The sequence below is a fragment of the Komagataella phaffii genome, chromosome 3 (assembly GCF_000027005.1).
Source record: "Komagataella phaffii GS115 chromosome 3, complete sequence".
NCBI lineage: Eukaryota > Fungi > Ascomycota > Pichiomycetes > Pichiales > Pichiaceae > Komagataella > Komagataella phaffii.
Window position 1 is genome coordinate 1,381,396 of NC_012965.1, and position 18,490 is coordinate 1,399,885.

Below are 18,490 nucleotides of genomic sequence, written 5' to 3' on the forward strand. Positions count from 1 at the left end.
GGCATTGTGGCCCTCGAAAAAAACTTAGATCATCTCACAGAAAGTGGACTGAGTAGACTGGAACAAAACTCCTTCTTCTTGCTCACTAGAGTTTAATTCACCCTATCATGTTGATAGTCCAACAATTTCAGAAGCGGAGTTTCATTATCCCGTCCCTGATCTCTTCTGGCCTATCCTATCTTAGCAAGGATATCAGGTTGGCTGATAAAATGGAGGATGGTGAATTACACTTCCCTAAAACAGAATTCGAAAAATCCCAAAACACATCAAGACCTTTGTTCCAAAGACCAGAGCCCAATTATCCAGGACATGTTCCCCTGTACAACTTTGAGAAACTACTCATGTTTTTAGGTTCTTCAATTGGAGCTTTTGTCAATCCCACGAACAATAACTTCATCGTTTCTCTCGGTGAGTCAACTGCGTTCCCCTGGGTGTTGAATAGACTAAGAACGCAAATGCTAAACGATCCTAGCGGCAGGCAAATATTGAAAGAGAGGCCTCATATGACATCAAAGAGTTTGAATTTAGACGAGCTGAAAAATTATCCCGATAATTCACTGGGCAAGTCCTATTTTCTCTGGTTAGAAAGAGAAGGCGTTTCTCCAGACACAAGAGTTCCTGTGAAGTATATAACCGATCCTGAACTTGCCTTTGTCTTCCAAAGATACAGAGAGTGTCATGACTTTTATCACACAATTACCGGATTGCCAATTGTAAGAGAGGGGGAAATTGCTTTGAAGCTGTTCGAATTTATGAATCTGGGGATACCAATGACTGGTCTGGGTGCCCTTTTTGCTCCAATTCCTATTAAAAGTTCTCAAAGACGCAGGTTACTGAGTGTATACTATCCATGGGCAGTAAAGAACGGAACAATATGCAAGCCTCTGATCAACGTTTATTGGGAGAAGATAATGAAGAAAGATATCGATGTATTGAGATCCGAACTCGGGATAGAGAAGCCTCCCGACATGAGAGAGCTGAGGAAGAAGGCAAGGTCAAAGAAGAAGCAGGTTGCTTAGTCTGTATTGCTTATATAATGACAAACATGAACACGATAACTAGATGGTTCGCGTGCATTATTTACGTAGACGGCATCTCACTATCCTATCTCCACCCTGATGCCTCAATTGGACTTGAATAACCTGCAGCCACCATTCTCCCAAGACCACAGGGGTCTTACTGATGTGGAATTTGAGACACTTAAAACCAAGGCCCTGGAAGGTACGATCTTAGGCTGAAACAGTGAAACACGATTCTTACTAACCACTATTCCAGCCAGAAACTTATCATACTCACCTTATTCAAACTTCAAAGTCGGATGTAGCATTCTGCTGCCCGATAATACTTTTATAAAGGGAGCAAACGTTGAGAACGCCAGCTATGGTGCTTGCATTTGCGCTGAAAGAACCACGATAACTCATGCCGTAATGTTGGGCCATAGATCCTTCAAAGCCCTAGCAGTATCCACAGAACTGGAATCAATTGCATCACCGTGTGGAATTTGTAGACAAGTGATCAGAGAGTTTGCAGATGAGAAACTTACTTTGCCCATCTTTATGTTCAATAAAGACGGATCAAAGTTTGTGAAAATGACACTAGACGACTTGTTACCGTTGAGTTTCGGGCCAGAACAATTACAATAGAATGCAAAATTACATTTCGTCTATAATCTGTTATATATCTAACTTTTTCAACATTTGCATGGCTTCATTAATGTCATCCTTGGTTACAATTTTTCCATCAAAAAACTTCAGCTTCGTGCAGACACCTAGTATTACTGTTTGATACTCTGCCTTCTTCTGTTCCCAGCTTTTGTCGAGTTTTTTGGTATATTGATAATCTCTATAATTCCAATCTTCGTCTCCTCCTAGACTCAAGAAACTCTTGTACTGAGTGTTGACGGCATCTATGCCGTCTAATGTTTGCGGTAGAAGATCTTCTATATTTTCCTCTTCGATTGGTAACTCGTCTTCTTGTTCTGAGAGGAACACATGTGGGTAAAACTCTTTTGTAGCTGGATTCATTCGAAGATCCAAATATTTGATTTGGTTTCTCAGTTTAAATGACAACTCGTATATATCATTCAGCGATGATATCCTGTTATTTATCAAAAACAACTTTCGAAGATACTTCAATTTGCCTAATGATGATATGTCTGATATCATGTTGAAATTAAAGTTCAAAGTATTGACATTGGGGAACATTTGAATGAACTTCTGAGGAATTTGTTTCATTGATGCTGCAGAGAGGTTTAAATAGTTTACATTGATGAAGGGCTCTTTCAGCCTGTCAAAATCCAGATTCGTGATTCCAGATAAGTCCAGCCATCTCAAATATATCATTTCAACCTCATTATTAAACAGCATTTCGTTGGAGCATAGCTTGGCACTCAACTTTTCAAGTTTCTTGGAAAAAGTAACTGACAACTTGGTATTTCCATCCAAGCATAAAGATCTCAATCGTGGAAACTTTTCAAGATTTGCAGACAGCAGTTCAACATTATTTTTAAGATCTAGTTTTTTCAAACATGACATCCTTTCATTGACTTCAAGTTTCGTTAAATTATTATTACCGATACTGAAAACTCTCAAACACTTCAACGACGAAAGACCTTGGACAGCTTTTATATCGTTGTCTGACAAGTTCAGGTCCTCTAAAAGCACAAAATCCATGTTCCTAAAGTCCACTATTCCCTTGATAAGGTTATGTGAAAGATCAAGAGTGGTTAGTGTGTTCAGATCTTCTAAACCATTCAAGCTAGTAATCATGTTGTTGTTGATTATTAGTGTCTTTATATTGGGTAGCCGTATCTGCCGCAAGGTGGAGATGTTGTTGTGTGAAATATCCAGCGATTGAAGATTTCTGCATTGATCAAATACAGCCATATCATTCAGGAGGTTGTGACTTGCAATGATTGTTCGTATATGCCTGGGAATGTCTGCTAGATAGTTTAACTTGTTGAATGAAACATTCAAATCTAGCAATTCCGGAGTATAGTCATCTAGATGTACAAGTCGTTGAAGGTCTTTGTTTGAAATGTCTAGAGTTATCATCTGGGTCCAATCGCCATCTGGATAAATTTCTGTGAGAAGAGCAACAACAGTCTCCTTGGATTGGGAAAATGATAGATCTCTCACGTCTGATATATTTGTAACATCATTCAAATCATCCTGATCCAAATTTGCGGATGATACTCCTTTCAAGGACGACTGCTTTGTCTTACTTTCTTGTTCTTCTTCTGGAGGGAGGGCAAATGATACGGATATCTTGTTAGTGGCTGCTTGGTTAGTATTGTGACGTGAGTCAATTAGGAGGTCGGAAATATCGTCCAGCGCTTTGAACTCTTGTTGATCTTGAGATGAGTCGTTACTATTTCCTGAGATATCGGTTGTTGTTGGGATATATCCACCAAGTTTTTTATTGTAAACAAGTTTTTCTAGTTCCTCTGGTGGTATATTTACCATTCCAGGTATCTTTGTGGGTCTTTTGTGTAATGCGTTTATATCAATTCTGTCCACAAGAGTATCAGATTGTTTTCTCCATTCTCCCCTTGATTCTGCTATGGAATTTGGAGCCTTTATCCTAGGAGCTGATATACTAGTATCGATAGAAGAATTGTTGTCTAGCGTCGCATCAGCTTCCTCTTCTTCGTCTTCTTCTTCCTCTTCTTCGCCATTATCTTCACTTTCTTCTTGCTCTGTACCCTCTGTACTCCCTGAACTACCAAGTTGATCATCTTGGGATTCAGGAGCAGCAGTTCTTGCCACGTCATGTATTCTCACTGAGCTTGGCAAATCACGATCAATGATTGAGGCGGAAGAATCAGAAGTGTAGTCATTCGATGTTTCAAAGTCCTTGAAGTTCAGTACATTTTTGTCAACTAACCCGCCATAAACTCGCTCTGCATTTTCTTCAAAGTTTTCTGAGCCCATAGTAGCCTGAAAATCGGTGTCGTTAGTTTCTCCAAACACGTGCTTTCTTTTGGTAGGGGACGGAGTAAACTCTACGCTATCACCGTTCGTACTATCTGTATAATCGCTTAAATGACCATTCTTCGGAACAGTCCCATCAGAAACTAGGTCATTCAGTAGACCATCCATTTTTACCCTGGTGTATGTATTATGGCGATTTCCAAACACCTTAAGGGGAGATCTGGGTAAAGACTTTATACTTTGTTGCTTGGTATCAAAACGACTGTCAAATCTACTGGATGTGTTATATGATTCGTTATTGATCCCCAGCTTAGAGTGGTCATGAGGTATTGGGGACACATCAAACATTGATTTTAGTCTTGTAGTATGTTTTATCGGTTTCTGAAATTGATTATCAGCGTACTTTTTCCAATCAGCTTCGACGTTGGAACTATTCACTTCTGAATCGTGATAGATCATACTGGTTTCCTCCTGATCGCCAACATGCTTATCGTTTAATGAGGCAAAACTATTATACTCATTTTCAATAGCTTTATCCGTCCACTTAAACTCGTCTCCCCTTAGAAGTGTTGGAAGCCACTTGCTACTTTCTCCTGGCTTGACTTTATTGAGATCTTTGGGTTGAAGAGGACTTTGTTGTTGAGGCTGAGAAACCTGCGAAATATCCTGCCGGCTTATCTTGGGGTGGATAATTTCCGATTCATTGACCCTTGGATCTGGATCGGAAATTTCTTGGGTCATAACACAAGGAGATAGTTGCGTGGATACTAACTGTAGGAGGCTTGATCTTTGTTTACTTCTTGATTGTTTATGGTTTCTGTGATATAAACAATTACTGGTCACGTGTAAGGTCATGTGCTGGATCTACTAACATTTTTCTTTTTGGACGTGAGAAGCGATGACCCCCGTGGGTTGTCCAAAGCAGAGAAACAGTTTAACTGTTAGTTGGCCTGTTTCGGATTTACCATTCCGAGTCTAGTAACTCCTCCAATATATACCTGCCCGCTTGCAAACCTCCCAACCGGGGCACGTAGAACCTTTGAAATATTTCAGGTATACCTAAAATAGGAAATAAGCAGTATATTTCTTTCTTTTTTTGGTTTCTTCTCATCTGTATTTTATTTTTTTAAGATTTTTTCTTCTGCCCTTAAAGTTCTAATAAACCACTGGAAAACAAAACCTAAACAAATTTAAGTGTATGGTTCCTCCAAAGTTTAACCCGAATGCAGGTACATTTATTCCAGGTCAATATCAGCAAGACTTCACTGGTCCAAATAGATCACCTTTTCCTGTCCAGAAGAAGCCTGTATCTTATGAAGAATTTCTAAAACAAAAAGGATCCTTGAACAGGGTGGCAAGTCCTAAGCCTACGAACAACGGAAGTAACGTTCAGTCCGCTTTGACAACTCCGGCGTTGAGCTCAGAAGCTACAAGCGGTATGAGTACTCCCATAAGTCGTGCAGCTTCTGTAGCCTCTTTGTCATCGTTGAATAGTGCTTTGAGTAAACTCCAAGTCACTCCAATTTCTGACAATTTGGAAGCTCTCAAAAGCTCCTCACAGATATCAGAGATCCGTTCCGCTATCGACGGAATTGTCGATTTAATACAAAACGAGGGCATCTCGGCCATCATCGATTGGAACATTGCCGATGTGTTGAAAAGTTTGTCGAGACCCAAGAACCCTCCATTGGTCAGAGAAGGTTCGATGCTATTGCTTTCTTCATTAAGTCGACATTATGCCGGACAAGTCCCATTTGAGGCTTATTTTGCCCCTCTTTTGCAATTTGCCTTTGAATGCCTTAGTGATAAAGAGAGAAGCGTTGTTAGAGCTGCACAATCTGCCATTGACTCCATTTACGGAATGTACCCTACCGAGGCCTTGCCCTCTGTTGTCTTGCCAGAGCTCTTGAGGTATCTCAAGTCGTCTGCCAAGTGGACTTCCAAAGTTGCATGTCTTAAAACATTTGACAATTTGATCAGAGATTCTCCAAATGATTTGCTGGAAATGACTTTCGTCGATGTGGTGCCAGTTCTTACTGATGTCGCTACAGACTTCAAACCCGAACTTGCTAAAGTTGGTCTGAAAACCTTGAATGAGTTTGTTAAAGTTCTAGACAACTTGGATCTAGTTACTAGATTCGACATGATTGTTGACACTCTGGCCGACCCAAGAAAGGTTCCAGCATGTATCAAGTCTTTGTCATCTGTCACATTTGTTGCTGAAGTCACTGAGCCTGCTTTGGCCCTTTTGGTTCCCGTTTTGGATATGTCCTTGAAACTATCGTCATCCTCTCAGGAACAATTGAGACAGTCCGTTATCGTTACAGAAAATTTGACAAGATTGGTCAATAATAAGCGTGAAATTGAGTCATATATTCCAACTTTATTACCAGGCATTAAAAAGGTCATTGCTACCGCTTCGTTGCCAGAAGTGAGAGAACTGGCTGCAAAGGCTTTAGCTGTTTTGCAAGATGCTGAAGCCGAGCAATCTGATGGAAAGTTCCACGGTAGAATTTCATTGGAAAGGACTGCGGAGTATCTTAGCGAGTTGAAGAGTTTAATCAATGACGACATTATCTTCAACTACATGACCACGGTTGTGGCAGCAGACTCTAACGTCAACGATTGGAAAGCATTGAAAGAATATTTACTGATGGCATGTATCCCATATGTGGAAGATAAAGAAACCAGAGACCAAATTGTTGAAACTATTGTCCTGAAACTGAGACAGCTGTTTACCCCTGATGCTGTTGTCAGCCAAAACGATGATGGTATTGAAATTGTCAATACCGATTTCTCTTTGGCTTATGGTAGTAGAATGCTGCTTAACAAGACGACCTTGAGGTTACTGAAGGGTCACAGATACGGTCTATGTGGTCGTAACGGTGCTGGTAAATCTACTCTGATGAGATCTATTGCCAATGGTCAATTAGAAGGTTTTCCAGACCCATCTGTATTGAAAACATGCTTTGTTGAACATAAGTTGCAAGGCTCAGAAGCCGACATGGATCTCGTTGCTTTTATCGCTTCCGATCCAGAATTGGCCTCAGTTTCCAGAGAGGATATTTCCAAAGCTTTAAACGAGGTTGGATTTAATGAAGAGAGACGCTCTCAACATGTGGGATCATTATCTGGAGGTTGGAAGATGAAACTTGAACTTGCCAGAGCTATGTTAATGAAAGCTGACATTTTGCTATTAGATGAACCTACTAATCATTTGGACGTTGCTAACGTTAAATGGTTGCAAGATTATCTATTGGAACACACTGATATTACCTCACTGATTGTGTCCCATGATTCCGGTTTCTTGGATGCTGTTTGCACAGACATTATTCATTACGAGAATAAAAAACTTGCTTACTACAAAGGAAATTTGTCAGATTTTGTCAAAGCAAAACCTGAGGGTAAAGCTTACTATACATTAACTGATTCTAACGTCAAAATGGCTTTCCCTCCCCCCGGAATTTTAACTGGTGTTAAATCCAATACTAGATCCGTTGCTAAGATGACCAATGTGACGTTCACCTACCCTGGTGCCGAGAAGCCATCCCTCTCCAATGTTTCATGCTCTCTTTCATTATCTTCAAGAGTTGCTGTTCTTGGACCTAACGGTGCTGGTAAGTCGACTTTGATCAAGCTTTTGACTGGAGAGTTGATTCCAAAAGAAGGTAAGGTTGAGAAACATCCAAATTTACGTATTGGTTACATTGCGCAGCACGCATTACAGCACGTCGAACAGCACAAAGAAAAGACTGCCAACCAGTACTTGCAATGGAGATACAAGTTTGGTGATGATAGAGAAGTCCTGTTGAAAGAATCACGTAAGATTTCCGATGACGAGAAACAAATAATGGAGAAGGAAATTGATATTGACGATGGAAGAGGAATGAGGCAGATTGAAGCCATTGTTGGTAGACAAAAGCTGAAGAAGTCTTTCCAATACGAAATTAAATGGAAGTTTTGGTTACCAAAGTACAATTCCTGGGTTTCCAGAGAACGTTTAATTGAGGAAGGTTTTGACAAGCTGGTACAAAAATTTGACGATCACGAAGCTTCCAGAGAAGGTTTAGGTTATCGTGAGTTAACACCATCAGTTATCAGCAAGCACTTTGAAGATGTTGGCCTTGACGCGGATATTGCAGATCATACTCCCATGGGATCCTTATCTGGAGGTCAACTGGTTAAGGTCGTCATTGCTGGTGCCATGTGGAACAACCCACATTTGTTAGTTCTGGACGAACCTACCAACTATTTGGACAGAGATTCTTTAGGAGGCCTTGCTGTTGCCATTAGAGACTGGACTGGAGGAGTTGTCATGATTTCACATAATAACGAATTCGTCGGAGCTCTATGTCCAGAACAGTGGATAGTGGAGAATGGTACTATGGTAACCAAAGGAATCCAAGAAATTGACCAAGGGCGTTTTGAAGATGGTGGAAAGAATTCTAGTTCTTCTACTGTTGCAGCCGCCAAGACTGCGGCACAAAAAGCTAAAGATGATGACTCTCCAGCCAATATCAAGGTTAAGCAAAGAAAGAAGAAGATGACTAGAAATGAAAAGAAAGCTCAGGAAGAGCGAAGACGACTTCGTCATATTGAATGGCTAAGTTCTCCAAAAGGTACTCCCAAGCCTGTTAATACAGACGATGAAGAGGAATAGATTTCATACATTTGATTTTGTTAGATTCGGGTTGTAAAATAATATTAATATATAGATTTCATTAAATTGTCTTTGAGGGTTAAATTGTGAAGTGTAAGTGATTGGGTTGCAATTTGTAAAATTCTCCTACGCATTGCGAAAACACTTATGAAAGTTTACTAGACTTTGAGTTATAAGTGTTTAATTCGATCTAGAATAATTGCCACATAGCTTTCTAGCGACCATCACAGATACATTCAATCGAAAAATGAAAAAAAACAATCTACTTAGCAGTCATTCGTGAATTTGGTATCTCTTTGATCGAAAATGGTCCCTTGGCCCAGTTGGTCAAGGCATCGTGCTAATAACGCGGGGATCAGCAGTTCGATCCTGCTAGGGACCACAATTTTTTGCTCTCTTGCTTTTATCTTGCTGTGAGATCCAATCTCATCTTAGTTACTCATCGAATACACAGCAAATAAAATGGCCAAGGGTACGTAGGCGTGGCATAGACCATAATCTCAAGTTCTTACTGACATTTAAGGTAAAATAGGCAGGCAATTTGCTTTGTTGTTGAAGGAAGAGAGAGAGAGAATAGAACATGGTTTCATTGATCATAACTCTCCTTTCAGTATTTCAGATGGGTTAGATCATCACAGAAACAGGTACAGTAATGTCACACCCTACAATTTCAATAGGGTCAGGCTTCCCGTAATGGATACAGAAACGAATGATGATTACATAAATGCCTCTCATATCGAAGTAACGTATGGCCAGAGTAGCGGTCGTTATATTGCTACTCAAGGCCCCACTCCAAATACCATCACAGAGTTCTGGCAAATGTGCTACAATGAAGTCAAGGGAAATAATATTGTCGTCGTTAACTTGACACCTTTGGTAGAGCAAGGGGTCAGAAAATGCCACGTCTATTGGCCTAGAAATATGCATGAAAGCTTGAAGATTCCTACCAGTAATGGGGTTTATAAATCAGAATTCAATCTTCAAGTGAAAGAGTTGAAATCAGAAAATGGTTTCAACATAACTGTGATGGACATGGTTTCCGAAACTCTTCCCACCAAGAAATGCTATCATATATGGACCAGTAACTGGGCCGACTGTTCGACTCCTTCTTTGGAAGATGAGTTGCATCATATCTCAAAAACTGCCTCACATCTCAAAGACCCCAACGATCCTTTAATTACACATTGTTCAGCCGGTGTTGGCCGGACAGGAACGTTCATCACGTTTGATTTCATGCTGAATCATAAACAGGCACTGGTTGAATGTGACGACCCGGTGTGGGAAATTGTGAAGCAACTTCGGGAACAAAGAATGATGATGGTGCAGACATACGCTCAATACGACTTTCTTAAGCATGCTTGGAGTGACATCTTGAATGAATCATCCTAGACCCTGTCAGTTCTGACGGACAACATACAACATTCCTTGTGTTGTTAGTTCTATGTGTATCACAATGTGGGGGGAACAAGGATCAGAACGCCATGAACCTTTCACAGTGCATTTATCAGGACTTGTGGCAACGGGCCGATTCAGCTACTGGCATCCTTCATACCACAACTTTGCGACGCCTGAGGATTGTAGAAAATGGCGTAGAAAGGCCGCCAGCCTTTCTGACTGTTCCCGTCCTTGTCAAAGAACAAGAAGTTCACAGATGGTTAGATTCTTTGATGGCCACTTATCAGATCCAGATGCGAACAATATCAGAGCTCTCTCAATTCCATACAGAGGATGCGAACTCATTCATTTCCATCATACAATTGACCATTGATGGCATCTGGTTGATGGCTCTGGATAAAGAATGGCTTAACAGCAGGTTGACAGTTGAAGGAGTTTTAACCGCTGGTAGTCACGATAGACACAGCCAATTACGCTTTCATCTCCCATACAATGTAGTAATTTCCTCAATTACTCTTCTGGACAAGCTCACTCTGGCAGATTGCCAAGAGGTTCTCTATCATGTATTCAAACGAGCATCTTCTACTGATACTAAGACTCGAAGCTCTTTCCAAAACTTAACAAGATCCTCAGAATTGTACAACTGCAAGAAGGAACTCCCTTTACAACCATTAAGCCAGGTGGATATATTGGTAACGCACAATTTATGGCTCACAAAAAGGCAGACTTCTTATCTAATTGGCTGTAAAGGTTCCAGAATTGAACTCATACGAACTAACTCCAAGGCTAAAATCAAGATTTTTAGTGCACTAGAAGAGGAATTAATGCCTAAGCAACATATTTCTATAACTGGAACTAAGTCTCAAGTTCAGAAAGCTGTCTTTCTGATTCAGTTTTCCTTGGACAAACTACTTCAGGGAATCAGTGACTGGTGAGACTATTTATTGGTGAGCAAAACTAGAATGGGCTATAAATTCCATGCCACAGCCGATGAACCGGGTAACCTTTTAGTTTTACCCACAATTTACTGTTTCGCTAACCTAGAAAAAAAACCTCTAGTGGTTGGTGAAAAATTTTTTTAGGAGAGCCTTTTTTTTTCTTGTTTCCTCTTCTTTCTCAAAGAAACTTTCAAGTTTTCGCATATATATAATGGCTGACGGTGTTTTCCAAGGTGCTATTGGTATCGATTTAGGTACCACCTATTCATGTGTTGCTACTTACGACTCCGCAGTGGAGATCATTGCCAACGAGCAAGGTAACCGTGTTACTCCTTCCTTCGTTGCTTTCACTCCTGAAGAGAGATTGATTGGTGACGCTGCTAAGAACCAAGCTGCTTTAAACCCAAAGAACACTGTTTTTGACGCTAAGCGTTTGATTGGTAGAGCCTTTGATGACGAGTCTGTCCAAAAGGACATCAAGTCTTGGCCATTCAAGGTTGTCAACGACAACGGTAACCCATTGATTGAGGTTGAGTACTTGGGTGAGACCAAGCAATTCTCTCCTCAGGAAATTTCGTCCATGGTTTTGACCAAGATGAAGGAGGTCGCTGAGGCTAAGATCGGTCAAAAGGTCGAGAAGGCTGTTGTCACCGTCCCAGCTTACTTCAACGATGCTCAAAGACAAGCTACTAAAGACGCTGGTGCCATTTCTGGTCTGAACGTTTTGCGTATCATCAACGAACCTACTGCCGCCGCCATTGCTTACGGTCTTGGTGCTGGTAAGTCTGAGGAGGAGAAGCACGTTTTGATTTTCGATTTGGGTGGAGGAACTTTCGATGTTTCCCTGTTGCACATTGCTGGTGGTGTCTTCACTGTTAAGGCCACTGCTGGTGACACCCACTTGGGTGGTCAGGACTTTGACACCAACTTGTTGGAGTTCTTCAAGAAGGAATTCCAGAAGAAGACCGGTAAGGACATCTCCGACGATGCCAGAGCCTTGAGAAGATTGAGAACTGCTTGTGAGCGTGCTAAGAGAACTTTGTCTTCTGTTGCTCAGACCACGGTTGAAGTCGACTCCTTGTTCGATGGTGAAGACTTCACTGCTGAAATCTCCAGAGCTAAATTCGAGGCTATCAACGCTGATTTGTTCAAGTCTACTTTGGAGCCTGTTGAACAAGTTTTGAAGGACTCAAAGATCGAGAAATCCAAGGTCGATGACGTCGTCTTGGTTGGTGGTTCCACCAGAATTCCAAAGGTCCAAAAGCTGTTGTCTGACTTCTTCGATGGTAAGCAATTGGAGAAATCCATCAACCCTGATGAGGCTGTCGCTTACGGTGCCGCCGTTCAAGGTGCTATTTTGACCGGTCAATCTACCTCTGAAGAGACCAAGGACTTGTTGTTGTTGGATGTTATCCCTCTTTCTTTGGGTGTTGCCATGCAAGGTAACGTCTTTGCCCCAGTTGTTCCAAGAAACACCACTGTCCCAACTATCAAGAGAAGAACTTTCACCACTGTTGACGACCACCAAACCACTGTTCAATTCCCAGTTTACCAGGGTGAGCGTGTCAACTGTTCTGAGAACACCTTGTTGGGTGAGTTCGACTTGAAGAACATTCCTCCTATGTCTGCTGGTGAGCCAGTGTTGGAGGCTATCTTTGAGATTGATGCCAACGGTATCTTGAAGGTTACCGCTGTCGAGAAGTCTACCGGAAGATCTGCCAACATCACTATTTCTAACTCTATTGGTAGATTGTCTTCTTCCGAGATCGAAAAGATGATCAACGATGCTGACAAGTTCAAGAAGGCTGACGAGGACTTCGCTAACCGTCACGAATCCAAACAGAAGTTGGAGGCTTACGTTTCCTCCATTGAGTCTACCATCACTGACCCAATTTTGTCTTCCAAGCTAAAGAGAAGTGCTAAGGACAAGATCGAGTCTGCTTTGTCTGACGCTTTGGCTGCTTTGGAGCTAGAAGATGCTTCCGGTGATGACTTCAGAAAAGCTGAATTGGCATTGAAACGTGTGGTTACCAAGGCTATGGCAACCCGTTAAGTTTATTAGTAAAATTTAGGGTACGCAAAGTTAATCTTACAGTATATATGTGCTGTTACTTCTTAAATGTAAATCATTATTTTTATTAACCGATATAGTTATAGCCATCCGCAGCAACGATTGTCCCTTCCTGGATACATTTGAACACCCACTCTTTCTCTACTATCCGGGGTACTTTATCTAGAACACCTTTGACGATTGGTAGATCATCACCCAGCTTTTTTCTTAGAGACCCAACTTCATCCTGTATGGTCGCCTCCTCAGTCAACCAGGAATAGTTGAATGTGGTGGAAGTATCCACGATTATAAATGAACATTGGAAAATATCAGTTGTAAGAAATCCTCCTAGAATCACTATTACTTCTAACAAGTATGGACTCATAACATTTGTCAGAAATGGAGATCTATAGCATGGTCTTGCGATATAAAACTTCAGGCCCTTGAACAAGTTGTACAGTAGTGGAAATTTTAGTGGGTGTTCTAACTTTATCTTAGGTATACCTTTCATAAGCATTCGCAACTCCTTACGGTCAATGGGAGAGGTATAACTATCCCCAAATCGGTCGGAGTTTTTCTTTACCTTTTCTATCAAAGACTCATCCGCCAGTAATATGTCGTTAATTTGTAGAGGAATTATAGTTTTCAGCTGAAGACACTTCAGAATGAAGCCTGGTCGAAAGACATTTAGACCTTTATTAAAGTACTCTGTGACTTTGAAAGTAATCTTGTCACTAAGTAAAACAAGCCTCTCGCCATCTGCAAGAGCTACGCAATCATTCTTAGTTATTCTGCCACCATTCTCGACCAGCAAAGCCTCCAGCTGAGCAATAGAGTATCGTTTTTCACCCAACATGTCACTTAAAACATAAAAGATGTAATCCTTGAATATGCTGCTCTTCGAAGATACACTTTGTTTAGCGAGAATTGGTTCAGTGACTATTGTCCTCTTTCGTTTACTCATTAGACTGTGTGTTTTCTCTGTTTTGTGTCTACTCTTTGAAGTTTTTATTTCTTTGTAATCTGCAAAAGTCGAACATGATAAGAAGTCTTTATCAGATCTAATTCTTACACAATACGCATTGTAAAGAGTGGTACCAGCTGCGTAACGTTTCCCGCCATCACCAATATCAATTGAACGAGCCTTGATCTCTAAAACGACAGATTCTTTGGGATCAACCCAATAGTCCACCATCGATGATATCTCTCCGAGATCAATGTATGGATAAGGTGGTTGCGTCTTCCTTATATTGACCCATTTACTCCCCAGTGAATGTTCAATTTCTTCATACATTTGCCCTGTAAATCCATTGGCAATTCTGGCCAGTGACAAGAATCTGTACCGGTCATTACCAAGACTCTCTCTGAGTCCACAGATATAGGCGTTTTTCAGTCCTTTTCTTTTGCCTAGAATAATCAAATCTATATTTTCTCCAAATTCTTCCAAGTACTCAGGTTTTATCTTGACCCAGTTGAGATTTCTGGATGCAATATAATACTTTGATTTTGGATTCTTCACTACGATTCCTTCACGATTGTCGTGTATAGCACTTCTCATGGCAGCTTCGATATCCGATCCGACATGACCCTCCGTGTATTTGATAACTTCTATTCTGTTAGGGATTGGATTTGCAAGAATTTTATTCAGTAAATTCCGCCTTACCTTGAGAGCTTTGTCTTGAAATGATGTACCATTTAAGAATACAAGATCATAAACAACGAAATACACTTGCGTCTCTTGAGAGTCTTCCGAATCGTTTTTCTCCTCCATCAATCTCGTTAAACTGGCACTCTTGAGAGCCCCAAAGGGGAGAATAACATTTCTTTTGTTATCATAAACGAGAAACTCCCCATCCAAAACCATAGATCGGATTTCTTTTGTGTCATCTTTGAGATCTATGAAGCAACCTTTGATGAAAGGAGAGAATGCACCTTCTTCGTAGTTTGACCCGTATAAATATGTATAGTCAGTTCCACTCCTTGAAAAGTACTTGAATTCATGTTGTTGGGTTGTGTCATTCAAGCTGATGTGTATCAAAATCCGTTCGCCATCTAGTTTATCTTCAATGTAGAAATTATTGTCAAATAGAGTAGCTATTTGATCGTAAGTTCTATTGGGTCGCATTGCCAGTTGAGGCCTGAATGCACGCCCAACTCTGATGACTCTGCCCGCTTCAGGCAATGGAATCAACCGATCAGTCAGTTCCCAGAATACAGTTTTCAGGTCATTAACCAGTTGAAGTAATTCTACAGCATCTGGATGCCACTGCCTAAAAAAAGTAAAATCCATACCACCCATTAACTTCCTTTTCAGTAGGATCCGAAGAAACCATTTCAGTTCAATATTATCTACATGATTGAAAATCTCCGTCAAAATCTTTTTTTGGTCAGACGGTTTTGTTTCAGGGCGAGTCATTGTATCCAAAAGTTCGTTCAGTCTGTCAATAGAAATTTCTGGCCGATCCAAAACAGCACCTCTCCTAGCTTTAATAACTCCAGTGAGTAATTGAGCTAGATCATTTTTGTTGGAGCGCATTCTATTCTCATACTTCCCTTTCCAGTTACGTAAAATCTTCGTATCTTCGGAGTCTTTTGGAACTTGGAAGATGTCCAATATGAACTTGATCAATGTAAAATCCTTGATATTATAGTGACGCTTATCTAAATTGGGAAAAATAAGTCTTGAGGCAGGATATATGTTATCACCTATCTCAAATCTCCATTTTTGGACAAACTGCTCTATTATCTTGGTCTTTCGACTTCTGAGAGATTCAGGAATATGAGGCGATTTGACACATGTATCCAATTTTTCGAAAAGGTCATAAACTAGATGGCTGAAATTAGGTAAAGGGGCTCTGTTTTTTGGCTCCTTCAACTCTTCACTCATATTAGCGGCAAATCAAGTTGAAATTCTGATCCCCAGTCATGAGGAGTTGTACGTTAACTACAAACACTTCCCCCCAGCGAACAAGGCCAAGAGCACCCTCTAGCACCTCCCAAGATAAACTTCTACCACGCGCGCGTTAACATCTGCCAACCCCCGGAAGTCACGGGTCGTGTTCGTTGGTTACTGTGGAAATGAAATGTTCTCAAAACTCTACCATCTACAGATACCGAAAGACCAACCAAGCTTTCTAAGCCTTGTAATTTTATTCACAAACTTTAATACCGCTGAGTTCAGTCGTTGGAGTACTATTTATTTCCGCGGGCATAGAAGATCATTAGTCTCCTTTGAAACCGCCCACCAGTCGTTTTTTTTTATTTTACCACCAGTTTGTTTTTTTAGACCATATAATTCCATTCGGTCTTTTTTTTTGCTTTTTGCTATATAGCCGTGCTGAAAAAGATCATGTCAAAAACTATCCCAGATGCTCTCATAGACAATGATTCACCACAAGAGAAGGCCGAGAAAGAATTTGGGTCCTTGACCAGTAAAGAATGGCTCTTTGTCTCTAAGCATAACCCTGGCGAGCCGCTTCCAGTTCCCATCGAGGACGAACCTCCATATTTCATCCTGATTGCAACATACCTTAATTACCTTATTTTGATCATAATAGGCCATATTAGAGACTTCTTTGGGAAGTTGTTTCACCCTGAACTATTCAGAGATGTGATGGTGAAAGATGGTATTGCTCCATGGTATGCCAATTTTGAAAGTTTCTACACGCGTCGTTTGAAAACAAGATTAGATGACTGTTTTGCAAGGCCCATATGTGGAGTTCCCGGTAGGTACATCAAATGTTACGACAGAACCAGTGACGATTACAACAATACCTATAATTATTCCGGCACCGTCACAGAGCGCTTGAATTTGAGTTCATACAACTATTTAGGGTTCGCACAATCCTCTGGTCTGTGCACCTCAGAAAGTATCAAGACGGTGGAGAAGTATGGTACCAACAGTGCTGGTCCTCGAGTTAGTGTGGGAACTACTGATCTCCATCTTGAATGTGAGGACGTCGTTGCCAAATTTACTGGCAAGGACAATGCTTTGGTATTTTCCATGGGTTATGGGACCAATGCAAATCTCTTCACCTCTTTGGTGGACTCTAAGTGTTGTGTTATCTCAGATTCTTTAAACCACGGATCTATCAGGACAGGTGTTCGTTTGTCTGGCGCCTCAGTCAAAACTTTTGCTCACAACGACATGGCAGCGCTGGAAAGAACTTTGAGAAGTGTCATTTCCCAAGGTCAGCCAAAGACTCATAGACCCTGGAAGAAGATTTTTGTTGCTGTAGAGGGACTTTATTCCATGGAAGGAACCCTTTGTAATTTGCCAAAACTGGTAGAATTGCGTAAGCGTTACAAGTTTTATTTATTTGTTGACGAGGCACATTCTATTGGTGCTATGGGACCCAATGGTAAGGGTGTTTGTGACTATTTTGGCATTTCTTCTTCCAATATTGATATTATGATGGGTACTTTTACCAAATCATTTGGAGCCACAGGCGGTTACATCGCTGCCGACAAAGCCATCATAGACAGATTGAAGTTAGATCTCACAACAAATACTTATGGAGAATCAATGTCACCTGCTGTGCTCACACAAATCATTACTTCTTTGAAAATTATAGATGGACAACTCAATGGTAATGAAGGTAAAGAGAGGCTACAAAGGATTGCCTTCAATTCTAGGTATCTGCGATTAGGACTAAAGCGATTAGGATTTATTGTTTATGGTGCTGATGATTCTCCTGTTATCCCCCTTTTACTGTATCTTCCCCCCAAGATGCCTGCATTTAGCCGAATGATGTACGATAGAAAGGTTGCTGTCGTTGTTGTGGGATATCCTGCAACGGATATAACGTCTTCTCGTATTCGATTCTGCGTTTCCTCTTCTTTGAAGAAGGAGGATATAGATTATTTGCTCAAATGTTGTGATGAGATAGGAGATACTTTGTTTTTGAAGTTCAGCACAGGGATTGCTGGTGGTGAGAAGCACCCGGGAGACTATAAGAAGGGCATTGCTCCTAGGTGGACATTGGAGGAGGTTCTGGAGAAGACACCGGAGGATTGCAAGAAAGCCATGTACTAATAAACATAAAAAAAGACTATGTAGTTTTGAAAGATTATCTATATTATTAAGTAATTATTACCATAAATCTAGTGGTTCCTGATTTGGAATATTGATAAAGTCATTGGATAAATAACTGTTAGTGTCGAAATCCTGTTGGGGAGCTGGCTGTGCCGGACGAGGTATTTGTTGTCTCTGTTGTTGCATCTGCTGCTGCTGCTGTTGTTGTTGGGATCTAACCTGGTTCAAAATCAGCTCAGGGCTCAGCCTTGATGGGCCACTTGAGGTTGTTACTTGTGGAGTGTTTGCACCGGAATGATTACTGTTTGTAGTGCCCATGTGCGGGGGTATCATTTGCGAGTTCATGTTTGAAGAGGGAGTGGAAGTGGCAGAGCTAATGAACTGTTGTTGTGGCTGCTGTTGCTGCTGCTGTTGTTGCTGCTGTTGTTGCTGCTGTTGTTGCTGCTGTTGTTGCTGCTGTTGTTGCTGCTGCTGTTGTTG

General features: G+C 41.0%; 10 protein-coding genes across 10 annotated transcripts in view; 7 read left to right on the top strand and 3 right to left on the bottom strand.

Moving 5' to 3' along the window:
* Positions 1 to 107: 107 nt before the first annotated feature.
* PAS_chr3_0725 (Protein with a role in ubiquinone (Coenzyme Q) biosynthesis) lies at positions 108 to 1,019 on the top strand (the record flags this gene model as incomplete). Its single annotated transcript, XM_002492908.1, has 1 exon — positions 108 to 1,019. The coding sequence occupies one exon, from the start codon at positions 108 to 110 to the stop codon at positions 1,017 to 1,019; it is 912 nt and encodes a 303-aa protein (XP_002492953.1).
* Positions 1,020 to 1,118: 99 nt separating this feature from the next.
* PAS_chr3_0726 (Cytidine deaminase) lies at positions 1,119 to 1,643 on the top strand (the record flags this gene model as incomplete). The annotated part of the gene is made up of 2 exons (XM_002492909.1): positions 1,119 to 1,221; positions 1,276 to 1,643. The coding sequence occupies 2 exons, from the start codon at positions 1,119 to 1,121 to the stop codon at positions 1,641 to 1,643; spliced, it is 471 nt and encodes a 156-aa protein (XP_002492954.1).
* Positions 1,644 to 1,673: 30 nt separating this feature from the next.
* On the bottom strand, positions 1,674 to 4,673 carry PAS_chr3_0727 (Hypothetical protein; the record flags this gene model as incomplete). The annotated part of the gene is made up of 1 exon (XM_002492910.1): positions 1,674 to 4,673. The coding sequence occupies one exon, from the start codon at positions 4,671 to 4,673 to the stop codon at positions 1,674 to 1,676; it is 3,000 nt and encodes a 999-aa protein (XP_002492955.1).
* Positions 4,674 to 5,130: 457 nt separating this feature from the next.
* PAS_chr3_0728 (ATP binding cassette family member) lies at positions 5,131 to 8,592 on the top strand (the record flags this gene model as incomplete). The annotated part of the gene is made up of 1 exon (XM_002492911.1): positions 5,131 to 8,592. One exon carries the CDS (start codon positions 5,131 to 5,133, stop codon positions 8,590 to 8,592), a length of 3,462 nt encoding a protein of 1,153 aa, XP_002492956.1.
* A 462-nt stretch (positions 8,593 to 9,054) lies between these two features.
* PAS_chr3_0729 (Phosphotyrosine-specific protein phosphatase) lies at positions 9,055 to 9,981 on the top strand (the record flags this gene model as incomplete). Its single annotated transcript, XM_002492912.1, has 2 exons — positions 9,055 to 9,064; positions 9,116 to 9,981. 2 exons carry the CDS (start codon positions 9,055 to 9,057, stop codon positions 9,979 to 9,981), a joined length of 876 nt encoding a protein of 291 aa, XP_002492957.1.
* Positions 9,982 to 10,073: 92 nt separating this feature from the next.
* On the top strand, positions 10,074 to 10,922 carry PAS_chr3_0730 (Hypothetical protein; the record flags this gene model as incomplete). Its single annotated transcript, XM_002492913.1, has 1 exon — positions 10,074 to 10,922. The coding sequence occupies one exon, from the start codon at positions 10,074 to 10,076 to the stop codon at positions 10,920 to 10,922; it is 849 nt and encodes a 282-aa protein (XP_002492958.1).
* Positions 10,923 to 11,136: 214 nt separating this feature from the next.
* On the top strand, positions 11,137 to 12,978 carry PAS_chr3_0731 (Cytoplasmic ATPase that is a ribosome-associated molecular chaperone; the record flags this gene model as incomplete). The annotated part of the gene is made up of 1 exon (XM_002492914.1): positions 11,137 to 12,978. The coding sequence occupies one exon, from the start codon at positions 11,137 to 11,139 to the stop codon at positions 12,976 to 12,978; it is 1,842 nt and encodes a 613-aa protein (XP_002492959.1).
* Positions 12,979 to 13,063: 85 nt separating this feature from the next.
* On the bottom strand, positions 13,064 to 15,862 carry PAS_chr3_0732 (DNA ligase required for nonhomologous end-joining (NHEJ); the record flags this gene model as incomplete). The annotated part of the gene is made up of 1 exon (XM_002492915.1): positions 13,064 to 15,862. One exon carries the CDS (start codon positions 15,860 to 15,862, stop codon positions 13,064 to 13,066), a length of 2,799 nt encoding a protein of 932 aa, XP_002492960.1.
* A 462-nt stretch (positions 15,863 to 16,324) lies between these two features.
* Positions 16,325 to 18,010, top strand: PAS_chr3_0733 (Component of serine palmitoyltransferase; the record flags this gene model as incomplete). Its single annotated transcript, XM_002492916.1, has 1 exon — positions 16,325 to 18,010. One exon carries the CDS (start codon positions 16,325 to 16,327, stop codon positions 18,008 to 18,010), a length of 1,686 nt encoding a protein of 561 aa, XP_002492961.1.
* A 57-nt stretch (positions 18,011 to 18,067) lies between these two features.
* The window catches only part of PAS_chr3_0734 (Hypothetical protein), a gene marked incomplete at both ends in the record, with an annotated part of 1,623 nt that continues 1,200 nt past the window's right edge, over positions 18,068 to 18,490 (bottom strand). Inside the window, one exon of the mRNA XM_002492917.1 lies at positions 18,068 to 18,490. This exon is cut by the window's right edge and continues 1,200 nt beyond it. Coding sequence (XP_002492962.1) covers positions 18,068 to 18,490 — 423 coding nt within the window.